Here is a 19,605-nt window from a genome sequence, read left to right as displayed (position 1 = left end):
GCTTCTACACCCACATCTTTCCATCCTCCTGTGAGGCAAGCAAAAGACGTCATCACAGTGCAAGTTCCAGCAAGACCAAAAGGCACAAGGAGGGTTCGATGTGGAGGTGCTAAAGGGTGTGGCCTGAGGGGGTCTGAAAGCCAGGCAGAGAGGCCTGGACAGCTCCTTTTGGGAACAAAGCCAACCACATATTTATCATGACGCCTGGTTTGTTTAGACCTCAAGGGTCCAGATCCAGAAAGTCTTTTTTGCTGCCTCCTCTAAATGAGAAATGAATAACTAGGAAAACTTGAATGGTAATGGGAACCGTGGGAACTGCAAAATCATCTGCCAGTTGAAAATAAGTACCGTATTTTTCGCCCTATAGGACGCACTTTTTCCCCTCCAAAAATGAAGGGGAAATGTGTGTGCGTCCTATGGGGCGAATGCAGGCTTTCCCGGGCTTCTTGCAGCTCCGCGCCACCCTCCCGATCCCGGCGCGAAGCTGCGCAGGGCTCTGGAGGGTGGCGCGGAGCTGCCTGCGCTCCAGGGCTTCTTGCAGCTCCGCGCCACCCTCCCGATCCCGGCGCGAAGCTGCGCAGGGCTCCAGAGGGTGGCGCGGAGCTGCAAGAAGCCCTGGAGCACAGGCACCTCCGTGCCACCCTCCCGATCCCGGCGCGAAGCTGCGCGGGGCTCCGGAGGGCGGCGCGGAGCTGCCTGCGCTCCAGGGCTTCTTGCAGCTCCGCGCCACCCTCCCGATCCCGGCGCGGAGCTGCGCGGGGCTCCAGAGGGTGGCGCGGAGCTGCAAGAAGCCCTGGAACACAGGCACCTCCGCGCCACCCTCCCGATCCCGGCGCGAAGCTGCGCGGGGCTCCGGAGGGTGGCGCGGAGCTGCCTGTGCTCCAGGGCTTCCTGCAGCTCCGTGCCACCCCCCGGATCCCGGCGCGAGGTCCTGCGGGGTCGCAAGGCTTGCAGGCAGCAGCCTGCAGCCCATAAGCTCGGGGGATAGCAGGGAGGCGGAGCGCCGCCACCCCGCTATTCCCGGACCTGATCTGGAGGCTGGCGGGGGGGGGGGAGAGAAGCAAGCTTGCTTCTCCCCATCGCCAGCCCCATAAGCTGGGGGACAGCGGGGCAAGCCGCTGCCCCACGGAGGCTAGAGATGCTGTCCCTGAAGGCAGAAGAGGGAGATGGAGCGCTCTGTCTCTCTCTTCTAGCTTGGGGATGGCTGCGCAAACCTGGGGGGGAAATAATTTTTTCCCCCTTGATTTCCTCCCAAAAAAACTTGGTGCGTCCTATGGGCCGGTGCGTCCTATAGGGCGAAAAATACGGTAAGCATGAAAAATAGGTCTGTCTGGGGTAGAATGTGTTCTGGTGCAACCCATCATGCATAACTATGTGCATCTAGAATTGGAGCAGCTTGTGGAGGCTTTAAAATTAAGAAAATAATGCAGTCATTCATGGTTTGCTCTTACTGCTGCTCTAGCTGTTCTTCCCAAATGATATTTTTGTAAGAATCTGGTGTGTTTTTAATTACATGGCATATTTATTTCTTAAAACTGCCTTGAGCTCTTTAGAAAAGTGAAAAATAAACCCAGCAAATAAATGATGTTTACCAATTTACCATGTCTTCTGTGTGTTTGTGAACTGCTAACCACTTGTGATAGGAATTTTGAGGTCTTAGATATATGGTAATGTTCATAACCACACATACATAGATCAGCACAGGAAGACCAACCTGGACCCATTTTGATTCCTAAACTGAGCAAATGTTTTCTCTGCAAGGTCAAACTGGAAAAAGCCTCCCCATTGTCTCTTTCCTCACAAATCCTGTCTTAAGGACACATTTAAGATCTGAATAGGGTGTGAGCCTGTGACCTGGCCCAGGAACTAAGTATTTATCATTACAAAAGACTGGCCAGGCTACCCAGGAAATCCAATTAAGTAACCTGCCAGACAGGAGATAAACAAAAACAGGAGAAAAACAATATTAAAATTTCTATTTTGGACCGCCTTTTCTGTGATGTAGGTGTGATGTATCTGAGGTGTGGTCTTAGGTTACACCCCTTCTGTCATGTATGTATGATGTTTCTGGGGGTTGTCTTGATCTACAGGGTGGCAATTTCAATAGTCTTTATAAGGCCTTGCACACCATTTTTCTGGGTCCTCCTCCTTTCCTGCGTGTGAGGGGAGCACCCTGTTGCAACAGATCAATAAAGATCAAGCTTACTAGCTGCTTTGCTTCTCAATATTCTCTGGTTGGCCTCTGTTATTTTCTCCTACCAATAGGGAACCTATGTAAGGACTCTATATGGGCTCTTGGATAACCCATAAAGGAAAAGGGCAATTTTTATTTACAACACACTCAAGAAAAGCTGCCTGCATTTCCCCCTTTCATTGCTGAACTCTCCTAATGCATTTGCAGTATGTTCCATTTGCTCAGGTGAGGTTGGGGGCAGCTTGTCTCAGGGTACTTGAACAAAGGCTGTGAGTCAAACATCCCTCGCAGCTTCATTAAAGCACCAAGCTCAGAGACCAAAAAAGAAAGAAAGATTGAGGGGAACAGGCAGTGTCTTTGTCACAGAGTTATTAATAGACTTCCACTAACAGGATTATAATAATTGCATATTTCCTGCATGGCCACCGGCAGTAGAATGCCTTTCCTGAAAACAGAACTGGAAATTGGTAGTTACTCGGGGGGGGGGGGGAATACAAGCTATGTTTTTTGTTCTGAGAATGAGGTCCTTGCTAAACTGGCTCACATCAAGAGCCTCTCAAATCCAGCATCCTGTAGCTAATTGTATTCGTGCAGAGGAAGTGACAGAAAAGCTGTAGGACCCAAGGAAGGGAGTGGGCATTCTGAAGTGGTCCAGCTTCTTGTGGCCACTTTCAGCATCAGAAAATAGCTTTATGTAAACTGGTTGGACTGCATTAAGTGCCCTGAAGTTTCCTGAAATATTTATTTGCTAATATGATCAAAGAGGTTCATGAAAGGCTGGGAAACAAAAATGGGGGAAAGAGCCTCTGGATGGGGGCTATTGATTCCTTCTGTTTCATTTCAAGGTACTGTTTCAGAAGTTGGGCACCTCCCCGACTCTCTGCTGAGCAGTAGCAAGACTCCAGGTGGGCTCCAGGTGCTCCCCCAGGGCTTGTGCTCCTTTGGAGAACTGAAGATGCGGAGGAGACTGTTGTAGCTTTAAGAAATATTATTCATTCACATATTTACACCTTCAGTCTGTGTGGAGGGAGTCCAGTTCTTACAGCATGGTCATCTTAAGAGGGGCTGCTACCCTCAGCAGAGCAGGACTGGAGTGCAAGGCATCTCTCCCAGCCTGCCTTCAGCTAGCCTGCCCAAAGATGGATCTCCCCCTTTGTTCTCCCTTTCTTCTTCCCAGCACACCTTGCTCAAAAGACTATCTATTCCTCTGCCACCTCAAACACACACCCTGTCACCATGGCAACCTCTAATCTGCCCAGGCCCAAGATTCCTCTCAGGTGGGCCATCAACACCTTTTGTCATGTTAATGCCTCTATCCCAGGTGAGACCCTAGCTTGGAAAGGAAGCTTAGCCTGTTTTTCCACTGGCCTCCAATCTTCCCTTCAATACTGTCAGGGAACTGCCATCAGAGGGAAGAGGAGAGGAAAGTCGCTCCAGCGATGCAGGGGAGGGAACTAGCAAGGAGAGAGAGAGGGTTCCCACAGGGGAAAGAAATCCAGGGGACACCAGGGAGAAAGGGGAAGCCGGGAGCAAGGTGGAGGGGAGGCTCAGAGACTCTTCCAGTGAAATCAGCGGAGAGAGCACAGGACCTCCGCTTGGCACGCCCACGCTGCGCAGAAGGCTTCTACGCAGGGAATCTAGGCGGAGACTTGGAGTCAAACAACTCCTATGTTGGCGCAAATTTAGGTCCCGCCCACTGACGGATTCTGCCAGTGACTAAGACAGCCGCGTTTCAAGGGCTGTCAACCGGGGAAAGTTTTAGCTACACGGCAAGCTTGGAGCAGTTTGCAGTTTACGCACAAGCAACCCCAATTCCCATTACAGCAATCCGTCAGTCCTCCGTTGCTTGTGCGGAGAGCAGCAGAGGCAGCGTCATGAGTCAAACTGGAGGAGCAGGCGCCGGAGAGGGGGCCAGGAAGGAACCAACGCTCAAAGAGAGAAACAGAGAGTTGGAGCAGCAACTGGCTATACTAGCGGCGCGGCTGGATGAAAGGAGGACTCAGGATGCTGGGGGAAAGCCCACCCCCATAGCAAGGAAGGTACCGGGACTTGTACAGAAGTTTTCAGGCAATCCCAGAGACTATAATGCATTTAAGACAGAAGTGCAATATGCGCTGGACTTGCAATATGGGGATTTTGAAGACGATGGGAGAAGGGTCGCTTTTGTGATAGGGCACCTGGAAGGGGGGGGGGGGCAGAGAATGGATTAGGCCCTTAATGGCATCGGAGAATGCCGCCTTAAAGGACTTGAGGAAATTTTTTAGCGTGATGGACCACATGTTTTCAAGTGATGTGGAGCAAAGCGTGACACGCAAAGAGCTGATGACGTGCAAACAAGGGAACCAATCAGTGAGAGAGTACTGGTCACGATTTGCAATGCTAATCCACAAACTCGGGTGGGAACTGGGTTCCGAACCAGTACAAATGCTATTTGAGGAGGGCTTATCCTCTTGGGTAAAAGATGAACTTTCCCGCTCGCCCCGCCCGCAATCGATGGACCAACTGACTAAAATGGCGCTTGCTGTGGGAGTACGCCAAGAGGCGCGCGCTCTGGAACGGCGGGAAGGGAGAGCGGAGCGTTGGCATGACAATCGCATTCCAGACATGCCTGAGCCACCGGCACCGCCCGCGCCACCCGCGGAACCAATGGAAATTGGAGGAGTGTGCGCGCGCGGGGTTTCAAACTCCGGCGAGGTTCGCAAGAAAGAGGGGAAAACGACCAGGAAATGTTTCCTCTGCCTACAGCCGGGACATTTTGCCAGAGTCTGCCCTCAGAGAAAGGCGTGGCAAGGGATGTGGGGGCCGCTGGGGGAGAGCAGGAGCAGGGAAACGGCAAGGCTTGGCTGCAGGAGAGCGGGCACAGCAGCCAGGCGAGCAACCAGTGAAGGTGCCCAAACCAGACCCCCCCCCCGGGCAGCCATAGCCATAGAGGTGGTGCTAGAGCTCCCAAACGGACACCCTATTAAGGTGAAGGCATTGCTGGATTCTGGCAGCTCTTGCAATTTCTTTAGCAGAGATTTTGCACTAGAACACCAACTCCAGGTGGTGCCTCTCGAACACCCCCTGCAAGTAACTACCATTGATGGGAGAGAACTCTTGGGGGGGGGGAGTGACCCACCAGACCCCTCCCATGAAAATGAGGGTCTCCAGACACACTGAGACAATTGCCTTTCACGTTGCCACATTAGCAGGGCCACCAATCATACTGGGAATGAGCTGGCTAGCCCTGCATGATCCCGTAGTGGGGTGGCACCAGCGAACAGTTACTTTTGGGTCAGCTTACTGCGTAGAGCACTGCCACAAAGGGGAAACCCCGAGGGTGGCAGTAGCCAGGGTGGCAGGGATGGCAGTGGGAGAAAAGGTGAAAGTACCACCTCAGTATGCAGGCCTGGAAGAAGTCTTCAGCGAGAAAGAGGCGGATAGACTACCCCCTCACTGGCCCTTTGACTGTCAGATCAACCTACTCCCAGGGGCTCAGTTACCAGTGGGTAAGCTGTACGCCATGTCAGACAGGGAGATGCAGGAGTTGCGGAAGTTCATCGACAAGAATCTGAAGAGGGGCTTTATACGTGAATCAAGGGCGGTGTGGGGCAGTCCAGTGTTCTTTGTAGACAAAAGAGACTCCAAGGAACCCCGCTTAATTGTAGATTATAGGTCCGTCAACCGCGTGTCGGAACCAGTGACCTTCCCAATGCCCAGGATTGATGACATTTTGGCCAGGGTAAGGAAAGGGAAGGTTTTTACCAAGTTGGACCTTCGAGGGGCGTACAATTTGATAAGGATGAGGGAGGGGGATGAATGGAAAACCACGATGTTCACCCCTCTGGGGGCCTTTGAGTATCTCGTTATGCCCTTCGGATTACAATCAGGATCCAGCACATTTCAAGCATTCATGCACCACGTGCTGGGGTCCCTGCTGTACAAGAATTGCGGGGCCTTCCTGGACGACGTGCTTATCTACTCCGAGAACGAGGAGCAGCATGTGAAAGATGTCAGGGAAGTGCTGAAAAGGCTGCAGGAGCATCAGCTGTGGGTCAAACTGGAGAAATGCCAATTCCATGCCAGAGAGGTGGAATTCCTGGGCTACAGGTTGTCTGACAAAGGTCTGGCAATGGACCCAGGCAAGGTGCAGGCAGTACTAGAATGGAAGGTTCCTAAGACCCGGAAGGACGTGCAGAGGTTCCTGGGGTTTGGCAACTTCTATAGAAAGTTCATCAAGAACTTCGCCCACCTGACGGCACCCATAACTGATTGTCTCAGCAGCAAGAAGAAGTTCAAATGGACAGCAGCAGCGCAGGAGTCTTTTGAAAAGCTAAAGAGGGTATTTGCTTCGGAGGAGCAACTCTTACATGTGGATCTGCAAAAGCCTATGAGGGTGGAGACAGACGCCTCAGACAGAGCTATCGGAGCCGTGCTGCTCCAGCCAGGAAATCGATCAGAGTGGAAGCCGTGTGCCTTTTTTTCTAGGAAACTGAACAAGTCGGAGCAGAATTACACAGTGTATGACCGGGAATTACTGGCAATTCATGAAGCCTTTCGACGTTGGAGACATTTCCTGGTAGGCGCGAAGCACAAGATCCAGGTGTGCACGGACCACAAAAACCTGGAATATTGGAGGACTGCTCGAGTTCTCAACCAAAGACAGGTGCGATGGGCACAGGAGTTTTCCAAGTTTTGCTTTGAAATTCAGTATGTGCCCGGAAAAGAAAACGTCAGGGCAGACGCACTCTCCCGTAAACCAGAGTACTTGGAGGGAGAGGGAGAGCCAGAAGCACGACATGTGATACCCGAGGACCGATGGGTGTGTGGGGGAGTGTTGATAGGGAGACAAGAACTAACCGGGTTGACGAGGAATGACGAGTATGCACAGACTAAAATCAGGGAGATACGAGACACAGAAAAAAGTCAGGGGGGTTTTGAGGAAAAGGAGGGGGCGCTATACTATAAGGGAGCATTGTACATACCAGAAGGGGACTTGAGGAGAAAAGTACTCAAACAACTCCATGATAACCCCACGGCGGGACATTTTGGTCAACACAAGACCATGTTACTAGTCACCAGGCAGTTCTGGTGGCCAAGAGTGAGGGAAGATGTTCAGGAATACGTACGGGGGTGCCAGCGCTGCCAGAGGGCTAAAGGAGAGAGGGCACCACCCGCGGGGTTACTGGAGCCCTTACCCATCCCGGAAAGGCCATGGGAGGTGGTATCCATAGATTTTATGACCGATTTACCCAAGTCCAGGGGGAAAACAGCAGTCATGGTGGCAGTGGACTTGATGACCAAAATGTGCCATTTTATTGCTTGCTCGCATGCAGTGACAGTAGAGGAGACAGCTAGGCTGTTTATAGATCACGTTTTCAGGTTGCATGGCGCACCCTTGAGGGTTTTGTCCGACAGAGGCAGACAATTTACTTCCAGGTTCTGGAAGAAGCTCATGGGTCTGCTGGACATCGAAGTGAGCTTCTCGACGGCCAGACACCCGGAGACCAACGGACAAGCAGAAAGAGCTAATAGCGTACTTCAGCAGTATCTTCGGTGCTACGTCAACGAAAGGGGAAACGATTGGGTGGAAAAGCTAGCGCTGGCCGAACTTGCATACAATAACGCTGAACATGTGTCCACGGGGATGAGTCCCTTCATGGCCAATTACAGGTGTCACCCCAGGGCCTTCCCAGGGGAGGGGGAGGGGAGGTGGAGTGTGCCGGCAGCCGAACAATTTGTGGAAGAAATGGAAGCTTTACACCAACAACTTAAGGTTAACCTAGAGAGGGCTAAGGAAGTGTACAAGAGGCAGGCAGACAAGCACCGCAGAGAAGGGGAGACTATAAGAGTGGGAGATCAGGTGTGGTTGTCAACCAAAGGGTTACCGTTCAAAGGGGGGTGTAGGAAATTACAGCCGAGACGGCTGGGACCCTTTGAAGTAACGCAGCAGGTAAACCCGGTAACCTTTAGGCTGAGATTGCCCACCAACATGAAGCTACACCCGGTGTTCCACAGGTCCTTGCTCTCACCGTACCGGGAGGGGTGGGAATGGCAGGGAGGAGAAAGAGAAATCCCCAGGCATCCACAGGTGGAGGAAAGGGAATTCAGTGGGGAGGCAGCAGAAATCCTCGATTCAAGGTGGAGAGGGAAAAGGGTGGAATATTTGGTGGCCTGGGAAGGGGAACCAGAGTCGGAAAACGCTTGGGTTCCTGCGGAAGAGATCAGGGATGAGTATCTGCAGGAGGAGTTTCATAGCAGGTTCCCAAGGAAGCCCAAACCCCTTGGCAGGTTCTGGAGAGAGCAATTTGGCACCACGGAGGATGAAGAAGAGTTTGAGGGGTGGCCAGCCTCAGAAGAGGAGGAAGGAGGGGAAGCCGAGGAAGAAGAATCAGACTGGGGAGATTGGGCAGCGGAAGGAGATAGCAACAGATGGAGAGCGGTGTTTGAATCCTCCGAGGAAGGGGAGAGCTCCTTCCAGGGGTTTCCTGCGTCGCCGTCCGAGGAACGGAGGGGAGAGGGGGAGGGCCCTGGGAGGGAGGTGGATGTCAGGGAACTGCCATCAGAGGGAAGAGGAGAGGAAAGTCGCTCCAGCGATGCAGGGGAGGGAACTAGCAAGGAGAGAGAGAGGGTTCCCACAGGGGAAAGAAATCCAGGGGACACCAGGGAGAAAGGGGAAGCCGGGAGCAAGGTGGAGGGGAGGCTCAGAGACTCTTCCAGTGAAATCAGCGGAGAGAGCACAGGACCTCCGCTTGGCACGCCCACGCTGCGCAGAAGGCTTTCACGCAGAGAATCTAGGAGGAGACTTGGTGTCAAGCAACTTTTATGTTGGAAGAAATTTAGATCCCGCCCACTGACGGATACTGCCAGTGACTAAGACAGCTGCGTTTCAAGGGCTGTCAACCAGGGAAAGTTTTAGCTACACGGCAAGCTTGGAGCAGTTTGCAGTTTACGCACAAGCAACCCCAATTCCCATTACAAATACGCTATCAAAATCCTACGATTATTAATTTCTAGGGTTGGGGGGGGCTCCCTCAAATCTATAACAGTACTAATAAGTGAAAGCAAAAGGAATCCCAACTGCTTAACGAACAAGGGTGGTTCTGTGTTGGGACCAGCTGCTTGCCACCACTCAGCCAGCTGAAGACACACTCTCCAGCCCAGCAAGGAGTGCAAGTCAGCAAGCTTACGTAGCAACCAGCCAGTTGCCCTGGTGACAGAGCTGGCGACAGAGGCATGGAGGAAAACCCCCATTGCACTGGCAACGTGTTTGCACCTTCCGCTGCCTGTTTCTCTCTCTCCCCTACTTTCTTTTCCCCAGTTCTGCTGCCTTGCATTTGACCTCACCGTGCATCTCCGACCTCTGATTTGGTCTTGCATCGTTTATTCACATGGCCTTTTAAGAGGGAGAGAAACCAGGAAAGCTGGTTCCCATGTTATGCTAAGCCAATGCTCTGGTGTGTTTCCTCTCAGTGCAGCAAAGAGGGAGGAGGGCAGGCATAGTTTGAACACCCTGCACCAGCAGCACACTGGCTCATTCCCAGTAAGCTAGGTTTGGCGCTGGCTGACTGCTCATGTGCATACCAGGATAACAACAGTACTGAGGCAGATGGACCAATGACTGGACTCTGTCTAAGACAACTTCTTATATTCTCATGTCCTCATGATGCTGGACACACAAATTTTAAATACACTTTTCCAATTTTCATTCCACTTATATAGAAGTGTATGGGTGCTTAATGTGTGACAGTCTCTTGTAAAAAACACACAGCTCCTGCCAGTTCATTCTTCAAATTCTGAGCTATTTTCTTTCTCTTTTTACAGTAATTCAAGTCATTAATTTTCAGTGAAAATTCCAAAATTAATTTTCATTCTTAAGAGAAGAAATAGTATACAAACGATAAAAAGCTTGCAACTCACCAAAGACCTTTAGGACCTTGATGAAGGCTGCCTTCTCCAAGAAGGGCCCTTCCGGCCTCAGGTCCAGGGCCGCATGGCAGGTGACTTCCTCCCCATGGTCGTCCTGCCGAGCAGCTATGGTGTGAGTCACCACAACATCACTGGCTTCATTGTCACTGTGGTCCTCAAAGGTCTTGACATGCAGCTCCTCCTTCCCTTTATGCAGGGTCACAGTGAGGTTCTGGACGGGGGCAACGCTGAAAACCCGGCATGTCAAGTTATATTCCTTACCCACCTCCATCAGTGGCAATGGATCCAACACTACCTGCTCTGGAATCTCTGGAATGATATGTGGAAGCACATTGGGATGGTAAGAAAAACACTGGGGCCTCATTTGAGCAGTGGAAGGCTTGGTTTCTGGTGGGCGGGGCTTGTGCTCCGGGATGAGCCCCCCCCCCGGAAGGGACCTTCAGAGGGACCGCCGGCCTCCCCTTGCTTCTTGCCTCAGACTTGCCTCATGTTGCATTTAGTTTCTCTCATTATGTTGTTTTGTTACAGTTTTCTCTCAGTTTATTATTAAAGCTTGTTTACATTTACATGAGCCACTTATTTCTCTCAAAGAAAAAGAATCTTTGCTTAGGGAAGGTGTGGAATGTCCTAAACTTGGGTTTGCCAGGAGGATTGGTTTTGCTAATTACCCTCCACCTCCACAACAGGGATTACACATGAATGGCAGCTGCTGCTGTTGAAATCCCACAAGTAGGCCACATCCACACAATACGTTTAAAGCATTATGATGCTACTTTAAAAACTCATGAATACTTTAACACACCCCCCCCAAGAATTCTGGGAATTGTACTTTGTTAAGGTTGCTGAGAGTTATTAGAAGACCCCTCTCCCCCTCCAAGAGGTACAATTCCCAGAGTTCCCTGGGCAGAGCAATTGATTGTTAATTAACCACAGTGGGGGGGCTGCAGGGCTTTTGGCACAATAGGGAAATGCATGAGAAAAAGGGGATAATTGTTCAATGCACAATTCTTCATAACCTACCCATAAATAAATCAAAATGAGTGCTCAATAAATAGCCAATATCTTTGTGCAACAAATCAGGATGACTGCTCCATAAACAGCAGAATCTCCAGGAAGAGTAAGAACTCAAGGTGAAGGGACAGAAACAAAGGAGAGGTTGGCTGTCTTCTGCTTTACTTGATGATATTTGCTATTTGCCATTCCCATGACACTCAGGCTCCTCCTTAACCACTAGACATAGCCAGGTTCTGCCACCTGACATGCCACCCTTAACCTTCCACTACTATGTCACCAGGATCCATCCCTGTTGACCCTCTGCATGAGGCCCATTCAGGCAGTCAGGGTGGAGAGTCTAGGGTGGTCAAACACCCTACTTTACAGGGGACAGTCCTTTAATTAAGACTTTCAAATATTATTGGGAAGGTCCTCTGCTTGCCTGGCTGCCTAGTCCAAGGCCAGCTTAAAGATGAAGAAGCCTAAGGAGGGAGAGCAGAAGGCACCTTGAAGTTGCCTCTCAGCAGACAGGAGACTGAACTGGCCCACCATCCACAGACTCTCCATGATGTGAGCTGCATTAAATTTCTATTTAAGCTCCGGTCATTCTTTTTAAATGTATGCATTTATGCAAATTTTATGCAAATCTCTGTCCCTCTTTGTCCTATTTTTTATGATGCATACAACAAAGGGCCACCACAGCGATCAGGAGATCATCCACCAGATCCCAAGAAAACTCCTTTGGAGTCAAAGGCAAGCATATTCACGCCTATTAAGAAATGTGCATTTGAGCACCTCTCTTTGCTCCTAAGAGGCGATACACCTCAGAACTTTCAAATGGTGCTGCTCATGCTGGGATTTGAGAAAGGAAGGGATCTTAAGCTGTGGGGCATCCACTGCAATGCCATCCTCCCTTGGGAAGGAAACTAGCTTGGCCTGACGCCGTTCATCTTGTTCAGTCTCTGAGGCCAAACTGGCTTGGATTTTGTAATTGCCTAGATCAGAGACTGCATAGGGGCAAGCCACTACAAGTTCCCTAGAGAAAAGGAAAAAGATGCAAACACCACATTTTGTTTTGTTTTTAAAATAGCCTTTGCTTCATAGCTACTTACGATACACCGTGATGCTTGCATGCACAGATCTGTGCTTTCCGTAACAGCTGAAGGAGCACTCTGCAGTGGGTGCCCACTCCGTGATGTTCACAAGCTGGAAGGCTGCCCAGCCAGTCCCATTGTCTCTCTTCTCCTTGATCAGAGATGTCTCCAAGCTTCCCCTGGCATCTGTTTCCTGACAGCTGGCACTGCAGTTCAGCCAGAGAGACCCACCATGCACCACCACAGGGTTTTTTGGCCAAATTGTCACATCAAAAGTGTGCTGTTCAGCTCCTGAAATAGTGCACATGCTCATAAGGGTTTTGTCAGGGAGTTGGCAAAAAAGAAGGTCACACAGAGATTGATAGGGTCCTAAAACAGAGAGGATCTAATATTCCTTGCATTAGGGGCTTGGGCTGCTCTACATGCCACAGCCATTGCCCACCTGAGCCAGGGCTCGGACTGTCCTGTTTTGCTCTCCAAGATGTGGCAACCCTACCTAACTTGCACTCCCCAGCAGGCCCATGCAGAGCTTGTCTGAGGCCCAGGGTGGGAGTCCCAAGTCAACTGGGAGGTGCAGGGCATTTTTGGCATGACAGTGTAAGTCTGGAAGGCCCCTCATGCTTCTCTGAGGCCTGAGTAAGTGTACAGACCCACCAAGTGCCCCTATTTTCCAGAGACAGTCCCAGATTTACAGAAATCATCCCGGTTTCTGATTTGATCCCAAAATCGCCTGCTTTTCCTTAGGACTTCCCTATTTTCATCCAAGGGTATGGAGTTATGCGATCCCCAAGCCAAGGTGATAAGTAACTATACATCTGAATGCAGCCCTGTATGGGGAAGGTTTTTTAAATGTTTTATTATGTGTTTATATATGTTGAAAGCTGTCCAGAGTGGCTGGGGAAACCCAGTAAGATAGATGGGATAATAATAAATAATAAAGTTGTTGTAGTTGTTGTTGTTATGGAATAGGGTGTCCCTATTTTAATCAGAGAAAAGTTGGAGGGCATTAGTGTACCTGTCTGCCACTGCTCTGCATGGGCCTGCTCTTCAGGCAGAATGTGGTCTTAAAAGTAGACTATGGACAGAAAGTTCCCCAGCACTTGACTGGACTTTTGTATTTCTTAAGTGAAAGTTGAAACTCTTTCCTTTGCTCATACTAAATTTTGCTTGTACAGTGGTACCTCGGATTACAGATGCTTCAGGTTACAGACGCTTCAGGTTACAGACTCTGCTAACCCAGAAATAGTACCTCGGGTTAAGAACTATGCTTCAGGATGAGAACAGAAATCATGCAGTGGTGGCAGCGGGAGGCCCCATTAGCTAAAGTAGTACCTCAGATTAAGAACAGTTTCAGGTTAAGAACGGACCTCCAGAACAAATTAAGTTCTTAACTCGAGGTACCACTGTACTATGTATAACTACTGAACACTGCAGAATTTGCTGTGTTCCACTGGAATCCACTGACTGGGAGCGGCTGCCAGGACCATATAACACCGGTCCTAAAGTACACTGGTTCCCAGTATGTTTCTGATCACAATTCAAAGTGCTGGTGCCAACCTGTAAACCCTACATGGCCTTGGTCCTATATACCTGAAGGAGCGTCTCCACCCCCCATCGATCAGCCCTGACACTAAGGTCCAGCTCCAAGCATCTTCTGGCGGTTCCCTCCCTGTGAGAAGTGAGGTTACAGGGAACCAGGCAGAGAGCCTTCTCAATAGTGGCGCCCGCCCTGTGGAACGTCCTCCCGTCTGATGTCAGGGAAATAAACAACTATCTGACTTTTAGAAGATATCTGAAGGCAGCCCTGTATCGGGACGTTTTTAATGTTTGATGCTTTATTATGTTTTTATATGAGTTGGAAGCCACCCAGAGTGGCTGGGGCAACCTAGCCAGATGGGTCAAGTATTATTAATAATAATAATCCCTTTTCTGACCCCTGGTCCTGTGCTTCACACACAGTTTAATTGGTTGTTGTAGGTGCCTCATCTTTCCAGTCCTAAATTCAGTTCTCCTCCTTCCACATCAGCTTGCAAAGTATTTTGTTTAAAGTCCCCAAGAAAATTCATCAATTAGCTTCTCTTAATATACACAGCTTTGTATGAAATTTTATCTCATAAACACAGTTTTGCAAAGCAATTGTTCCAATTACAATGCATTTTCATACATTATTTCCACTAATATATACATCTTTATGGACACTTTGCCCTAGTGTTTGCCCTAGTATAGATTACTCAGCTGGAGAACAGCACTGCAAAATTCTGAGAGGTGTGGATTTTGAAGGGTGGCTGTGTTTCAGTTTGTGCATTGTTTCAGAAAGTGAAAATTATGCAGATTCACCTTTAAATGCAAACTTAATTGAATTCTCCAATCCTTTGTTGTTGTTGTTTAGTCGTGTCTGACTCTTCGTGACTCCATGGACCAGAGCATGCCAGGAACTCCTGTCTTCCACTGTCTCCCGCAGTTTGGTCAGACTCATGTTTGTAGCTTCAAGAACACTATCCAACCATCTCGTCCTCTGTCATCCCCTTCTCCTTGTGCCCTCCATCCTTCCCAACATCAGGGTCTTTTCCAGGGAGTCTTCTCTTCTCATGAGGTAGCCAAAGTATTGGAGCCTCAGCTTCACGATCTGTCCTTCCAGTGAACACTCAGGGCTGATTTCCTTCAGAATGGATAGGTTTGATCTTCTTGCAGTCCATGGGACTCTCAAGAGTCACATCCAGCACCATAATTCAAAAGCACCCATTCTCTGGTGATCAGCCTTCTTTATGGTCCAGCTCTCACTTCTGTACATCACTACTGGGAAAACCAGAGCTTGAACTATACGGACCTTTGTTGGCAAGGTGATGTCTCTGCTTTTTAAGATGCTGTCTAGGTTTGTCATTGCTTTTCTCACAAGAAGCAGGCGTCTTTTAATTTCGTGACTGCTGTCACCATCTGCAGTGATCATGGAGCCCAAGAAAGTAAAATCTCTCACTGCCTCCATTTCTTCCCCTTCTATTTGCCAGGAAGTGATGGGACCAGTGGCCATGATCTTTGTTTTTTTGATGTTGAGCTTCAGACCATATTTTGCGCTCTCCTCTTTCACCCTCATTAAAAGGTTATTTAATTCCTCCTCACTTTCTGCCATCAAGGTTGTGTCATCTGCATATCTGAGGTTGTTGATATTTCTTCCGGTGATCTTAATTCCGGCTTGGGATTCATCCAGCCCAGCCTTTCGCATGATGAATTCTGCATATAAGTTAAATAAGCAGAGAGACAATATACAGCCTTGTCGTACTCCTTTCCCAATTTTGAACCAATCAGTTGTTCCATATCCAGTTCTAACTGTAGCTTCTTGTCCCACATAGAGATTTCTCAGGCTCGCAGTAAATCCAGGAATGGAAAGATCTGCCGATTTTGGTTCTCTCAGTTTTCCAATTTTAAATTTTGTTTGCCACATTTCTGCAGCAATTTGTGATGGTTTTAAAATCCTCATGAAAATTCTTCAGAATTTTAGTGTGAATTTCTCCTAATAAACACATTTTTCTATGCAGTTTTGACTAATGTACACAGTGCTGCTAGCAATTCCTCCTACTATAATGTTTTTATATGATATTTTCACCAACATATTCTATAATACTATGATTCAATTTAATGCACTCCCCCCCCCCAATACATGCATGTTTGTAAACACTGGACTCATTGACACATCACTTTTCCTGCTGCTTCCACCCAGGAAAACCCACTCTTTATCACTGAAGGCTCAACCAGACTTCCTTTTGTGGCATGTTTCTAGGCACAAGTTCATGCTTTAAAGCCCGGTGTCTGGGTGCTAAGCCCACTCTTTACTGCTGAAAACAATTCCTTGAAAAACCAAATTGCTGTTTGTTCCAATTCAGCATTAAAGATCAGGTTATCCTGTGGAAAGTGGCAGCAGGAGAGAGAGAGCACCCACTTCTGCTCCATCCCCCCTACACTGATTGCTATGTGGCCCCCAATAGATTGCTCCCCGCTTTCAGAAGGGACGGGGGGTGTTTCTCCATCCCTGAACTAGAGAGTCCATGAGTTAAGGAAAGTGATGAGCAGATACAAAGGAGATCTGTAGCCTTCATAATTGTGTGGAAGAAAGAATGTTGTTAGGACCAGCTTTAAATGGCCCAGCTCTGCACCCTGTGACATGAAGTGGCTGCTGAGAATCCGGGGAAGGGTCAAGAGGCTGCTCCTCCAACATCTAACTCAGGGTCACCAGAGCTGCAGAAGATGAGGAGTGGCAGGGAGAGTTGGTGAAAGGAAGGGGTTTTCTGGTGGAGGAGTGAGGAGTTCCACGGGTGGAGCAAAAGGAGCAGAAGTATCTAAGAAGACATGCTGGGTGGTTAGGAAGGAATTCCATCCATCCATCCATCCATCCATCCATTCCCCGCCTTTTCTGTTAATGGGACTTAAGGCTCATGGACAAAAATAAGAACTGCTAAAAACATAGGAAAAACAATAATTAAAGAACAGTTAAACACTGATAGAACACACACACACACACACACACACACACACACAATTCAAACCATACAAATAATTACAATAAGAACAGCATAGCACCAGCCCTTCCATTAAAAGCAGTCAGTTACCAAAACGTCTTCACCTCCTGCCAGAAGGACAAGAAGGAGGAAACCATTCTGGCCTCCCTAGCCAAGGAGTTCCAAAATTGCCCAGGAGTTGCCATCACTGAGAAGGCTCTCTTCCCCACCAAGCGTGCCTGTGAGGGGGGAGGGTCCAAGAGAAGAGCTTCCCACCAAGAGCTCAAGGCCCAGGCAGGTTCGTATGAGGGAAGAGGGTCTTTCAGATAGCTTGGACCTCAGCCATATAAGGCTTTTTAGGTCATAACCAGGACAGTTTGAAATGTGCCCGGAAGCAGACTGGTAGTCAGTGGAGTCTACAGTTTCCAGGGCCCATCTTATTTTGGGTGATTCTAATTTTTAATTGTAAATTTTAAAAGAGTTTTAAACCATATTTTAAATTGATGTAACATTCCCAGGGACCTTAGGGTGAAGGGTGGGTAAAAAATAGCAACAACAGTAACAGACACAGAGCAATAACTTAGATCCGTCTCTGTCCTGGGGTCCTTTCAAGCTAAACTTTGCCACAAGCATGGCAGCAGAGAGCAGGGAGGAAGACCTATGCATTCCGTTCAGTTGCGTGTAGTTGTGTCAAAGAGATGCACAGCGGTGTGTGATGTCTGTGTGTGTATACAATGACCAGGTGCATAAGAAGAGCTCTTGGGCTGGATCAAGCCAAAGCAACCTGTTCTCCAGAGGCCAGCCAGGTCCCCAAGGGGGCGCCCACAAGCAGCTCCTCTGTGTAGAAGGAGAGGGTTTCTACACCTTTAATAGTGGGAAAGCTGCCATCTGTCAACAATTTCTGCAAGAGGGAGAGGAGTCCTGCTGTTCTCCTTTGCTTCTAGTTGCACGAATGCAACAAGAGGGAAGTAAATTGTTGCAAGGGCCCCTGAGCCTACAGGATACGGCAAGGGAGCCAGAACTCCACAATCATGACTTCCAGACCCTCCCTTTCAGAACCGTCTTTCAACTCCGCCGACGCTTGAATTGAGACTTCTTTGTTTCTGATGCTGTGGTATGGAAAATAAGAATTATTAATTCTTTGGCCCTGACCATATGCAGAGTATCTCTCACGCACTGCTGAGTACCACAACCATCCTCCGTGGAGTGAGAATTAAACTTCAGAACTCCATTTTAAAAGCCAGAGATAAAACCTCAGGGCAGACTATGATCCCAGTGGACACTTTACCCGGACATCCCCTGGAAGAGAACCCAAAGCACCTCTGGGAACGCACAAACACAATTTTCTTAAACAGCGGGAGGTTTTCTTACAATCAAGCAGTATATAAATTTTGTTAAATAAATGCAGTGCTTAAACCATCGGTTGAAAGAGCTTGAAACAAAAGCTTTCCTCACTGGTTCACTTTATACTATAAGCCAAGAAGAAGGAGTCTTATCCTTTTCCAATGAAAGCGGGGGGGGAGGGGAGAATGCAGGATACAGCATTAGAGGATGGTTTACAAAGGGGGGGGGGCGACGACCCGCAAGCTGTCTGGTCACAGGCACGTGCCGAGTCCCTGTAAGATATCTAGACAGAGATGCCTGTAAAGTCCCCAACAATTGCGCGCGCGCCTACACACACACACACACACACACACACACACACACACACACACACACACACACACACACACACACGGTTGGAGAATGACCTCCTTGTTTCTAGCCTCGCACAGCCCCGGCGAATTCATCCAGCTGCATCCATCTCAGCACCATCTCACCGTTAGTGGTGAGGAAAGGCGAGCCTCCCCTCCAAGCCCCCTTGCTTTGTTACCAGCTCCCCGAAAAGCCCATCGCCATCGTCTGGAGGAAAGGAGCGCATCGGCTGAGACCCTTACCTGCCAGGAGGAGGAAGCAGCAGCCCAGCAAGAGATGTCCGAGTTTCTGGGTCTTCATGGTTGAGAAAGCAAAGCTGAGCTGGAGAGAGAAGCCTAGAGAGCGGAGGGGGGGAGAAGGCGGGGGGGGCCTCTGGATTGGTTTAGCGTTGCTAACTTGGTATCTAAGGAAGAGGAAGAAGCAGAGGCGGCACAGAAAGCAGCAGAAGCTGGAGACCTGCTGTTCTCGGGGGCCAGAGGCTGCGTGTTTCTCTTCCCACCCGCCTCAACTCCTCAGGAAGAGACCCGGCCCCAGAGCATCAGCAGAATGGTCCACCCATTCCTGCATCCCATTTCCCATCGTGGGCAGCGTGATGGATGCCACAGATAAAGGTGAGGCGGGGAAATGCAGGACCCCCGCTCGGATCGCCACAAGCACAAATGGGTCACCTGAAAAAATGGGCAGAAGCCCCTGCAGTTTAGTAGTCTTCCAGGTGCGGGTTGTGAACGGCACAGAGGAAGAGAAAGAGCTGGAGAGGGAGAAGGAGACGAGGTGCTTGAGATCTTGGTGGAGGAGTCAGAGAACTTGTTTGCACAAACCTCTTGCTCTTCCAGCAGGGGGAGCTGCCTGACTGCAGGTCTCACATGGAAGGTCTTGAGCCTTCTTGGGTCAGCACCTCCCTCTTAAAAAGCCATGGCAGCAACAGAGCAGAGGTGTAGGGGGGACGAGGTGGGGGGGGCGTCACCCCGGGCACAGTTTTGCAGATGCACAAGGCAGTTGTGAGCTGTTGTGTCCTTTTCAGCCCCCTTCCAGCTGGAGGGCGCTTGAGAAGGACACAAACAGCTCACTGCGCCCTGCCAGCCCAACGCCTTTCTTTCGAGTCTCACAAAGTGCTGCTGGCCTCACAGGGTGCCATGCATGCACCCCTCAAAGCCAGCTGGCCAGAGGGTGGGGATCGGTCTGGCGGTGTGCCCCCATCCCCAAGGTGTGCCCCGCCCCCATGGCGCACTGT

At 49.6% G+C, this 19,605-nt stretch overlaps 1 protein-coding gene across 4 annotated transcripts in view; it reads right to left on the bottom strand.

Annotated features, from left to right (window-relative positions):
- The window catches only part of ICAM5 (intercellular adhesion molecule 5), a 32,090-nt gene extending 13,056 nt beyond the window's left edge, over positions 1-19,034 (bottom strand). For 2 of the 4 annotated variants that reach the window (XR_014003571.1, XM_081177347.1), the window contains exons 1-3: positions 14,527-14,680; positions 12,208-12,480; positions 10,094-10,411 (exon numbers count right to left, since the gene is read on the bottom strand). Coding sequence is in view for 3 of the 4 variants with exons in the window: in XM_081177347.1 (XP_081033473.1) it covers positions 10,094-10,411; positions 12,208-12,480; positions 14,527-14,665 (730 nt within the window). In the remaining variant the exon portion in view is untranslated. Of the gene's footprint in view, positions 1-10,093; positions 10,412-12,207; positions 12,481-14,526; positions 14,681-18,616 lie in introns of those variants that run through there. The other 2 variants (XM_081177348.1, XM_081177349.1) reach the window with 2 other exon arrangements.
- Between the last annotated feature and the right edge of the window lie 571 nt (positions 19,035-19,605).

The sequence above is a fragment of the Podarcis bocagei genome (assembly GCF_964188305.1).
Source record: "Podarcis bocagei genome assembly, chromosome: 17".
Taxonomy (NCBI): domain Eukaryota; kingdom Metazoa; phylum Chordata; class Lepidosauria; order Squamata; family Lacertidae; genus Podarcis; species Podarcis bocagei.
The sequence above is the reverse complement of the archived record's forward strand: the minus strand, read 5'-3'. Positions and strand labels throughout refer to the sequence as shown.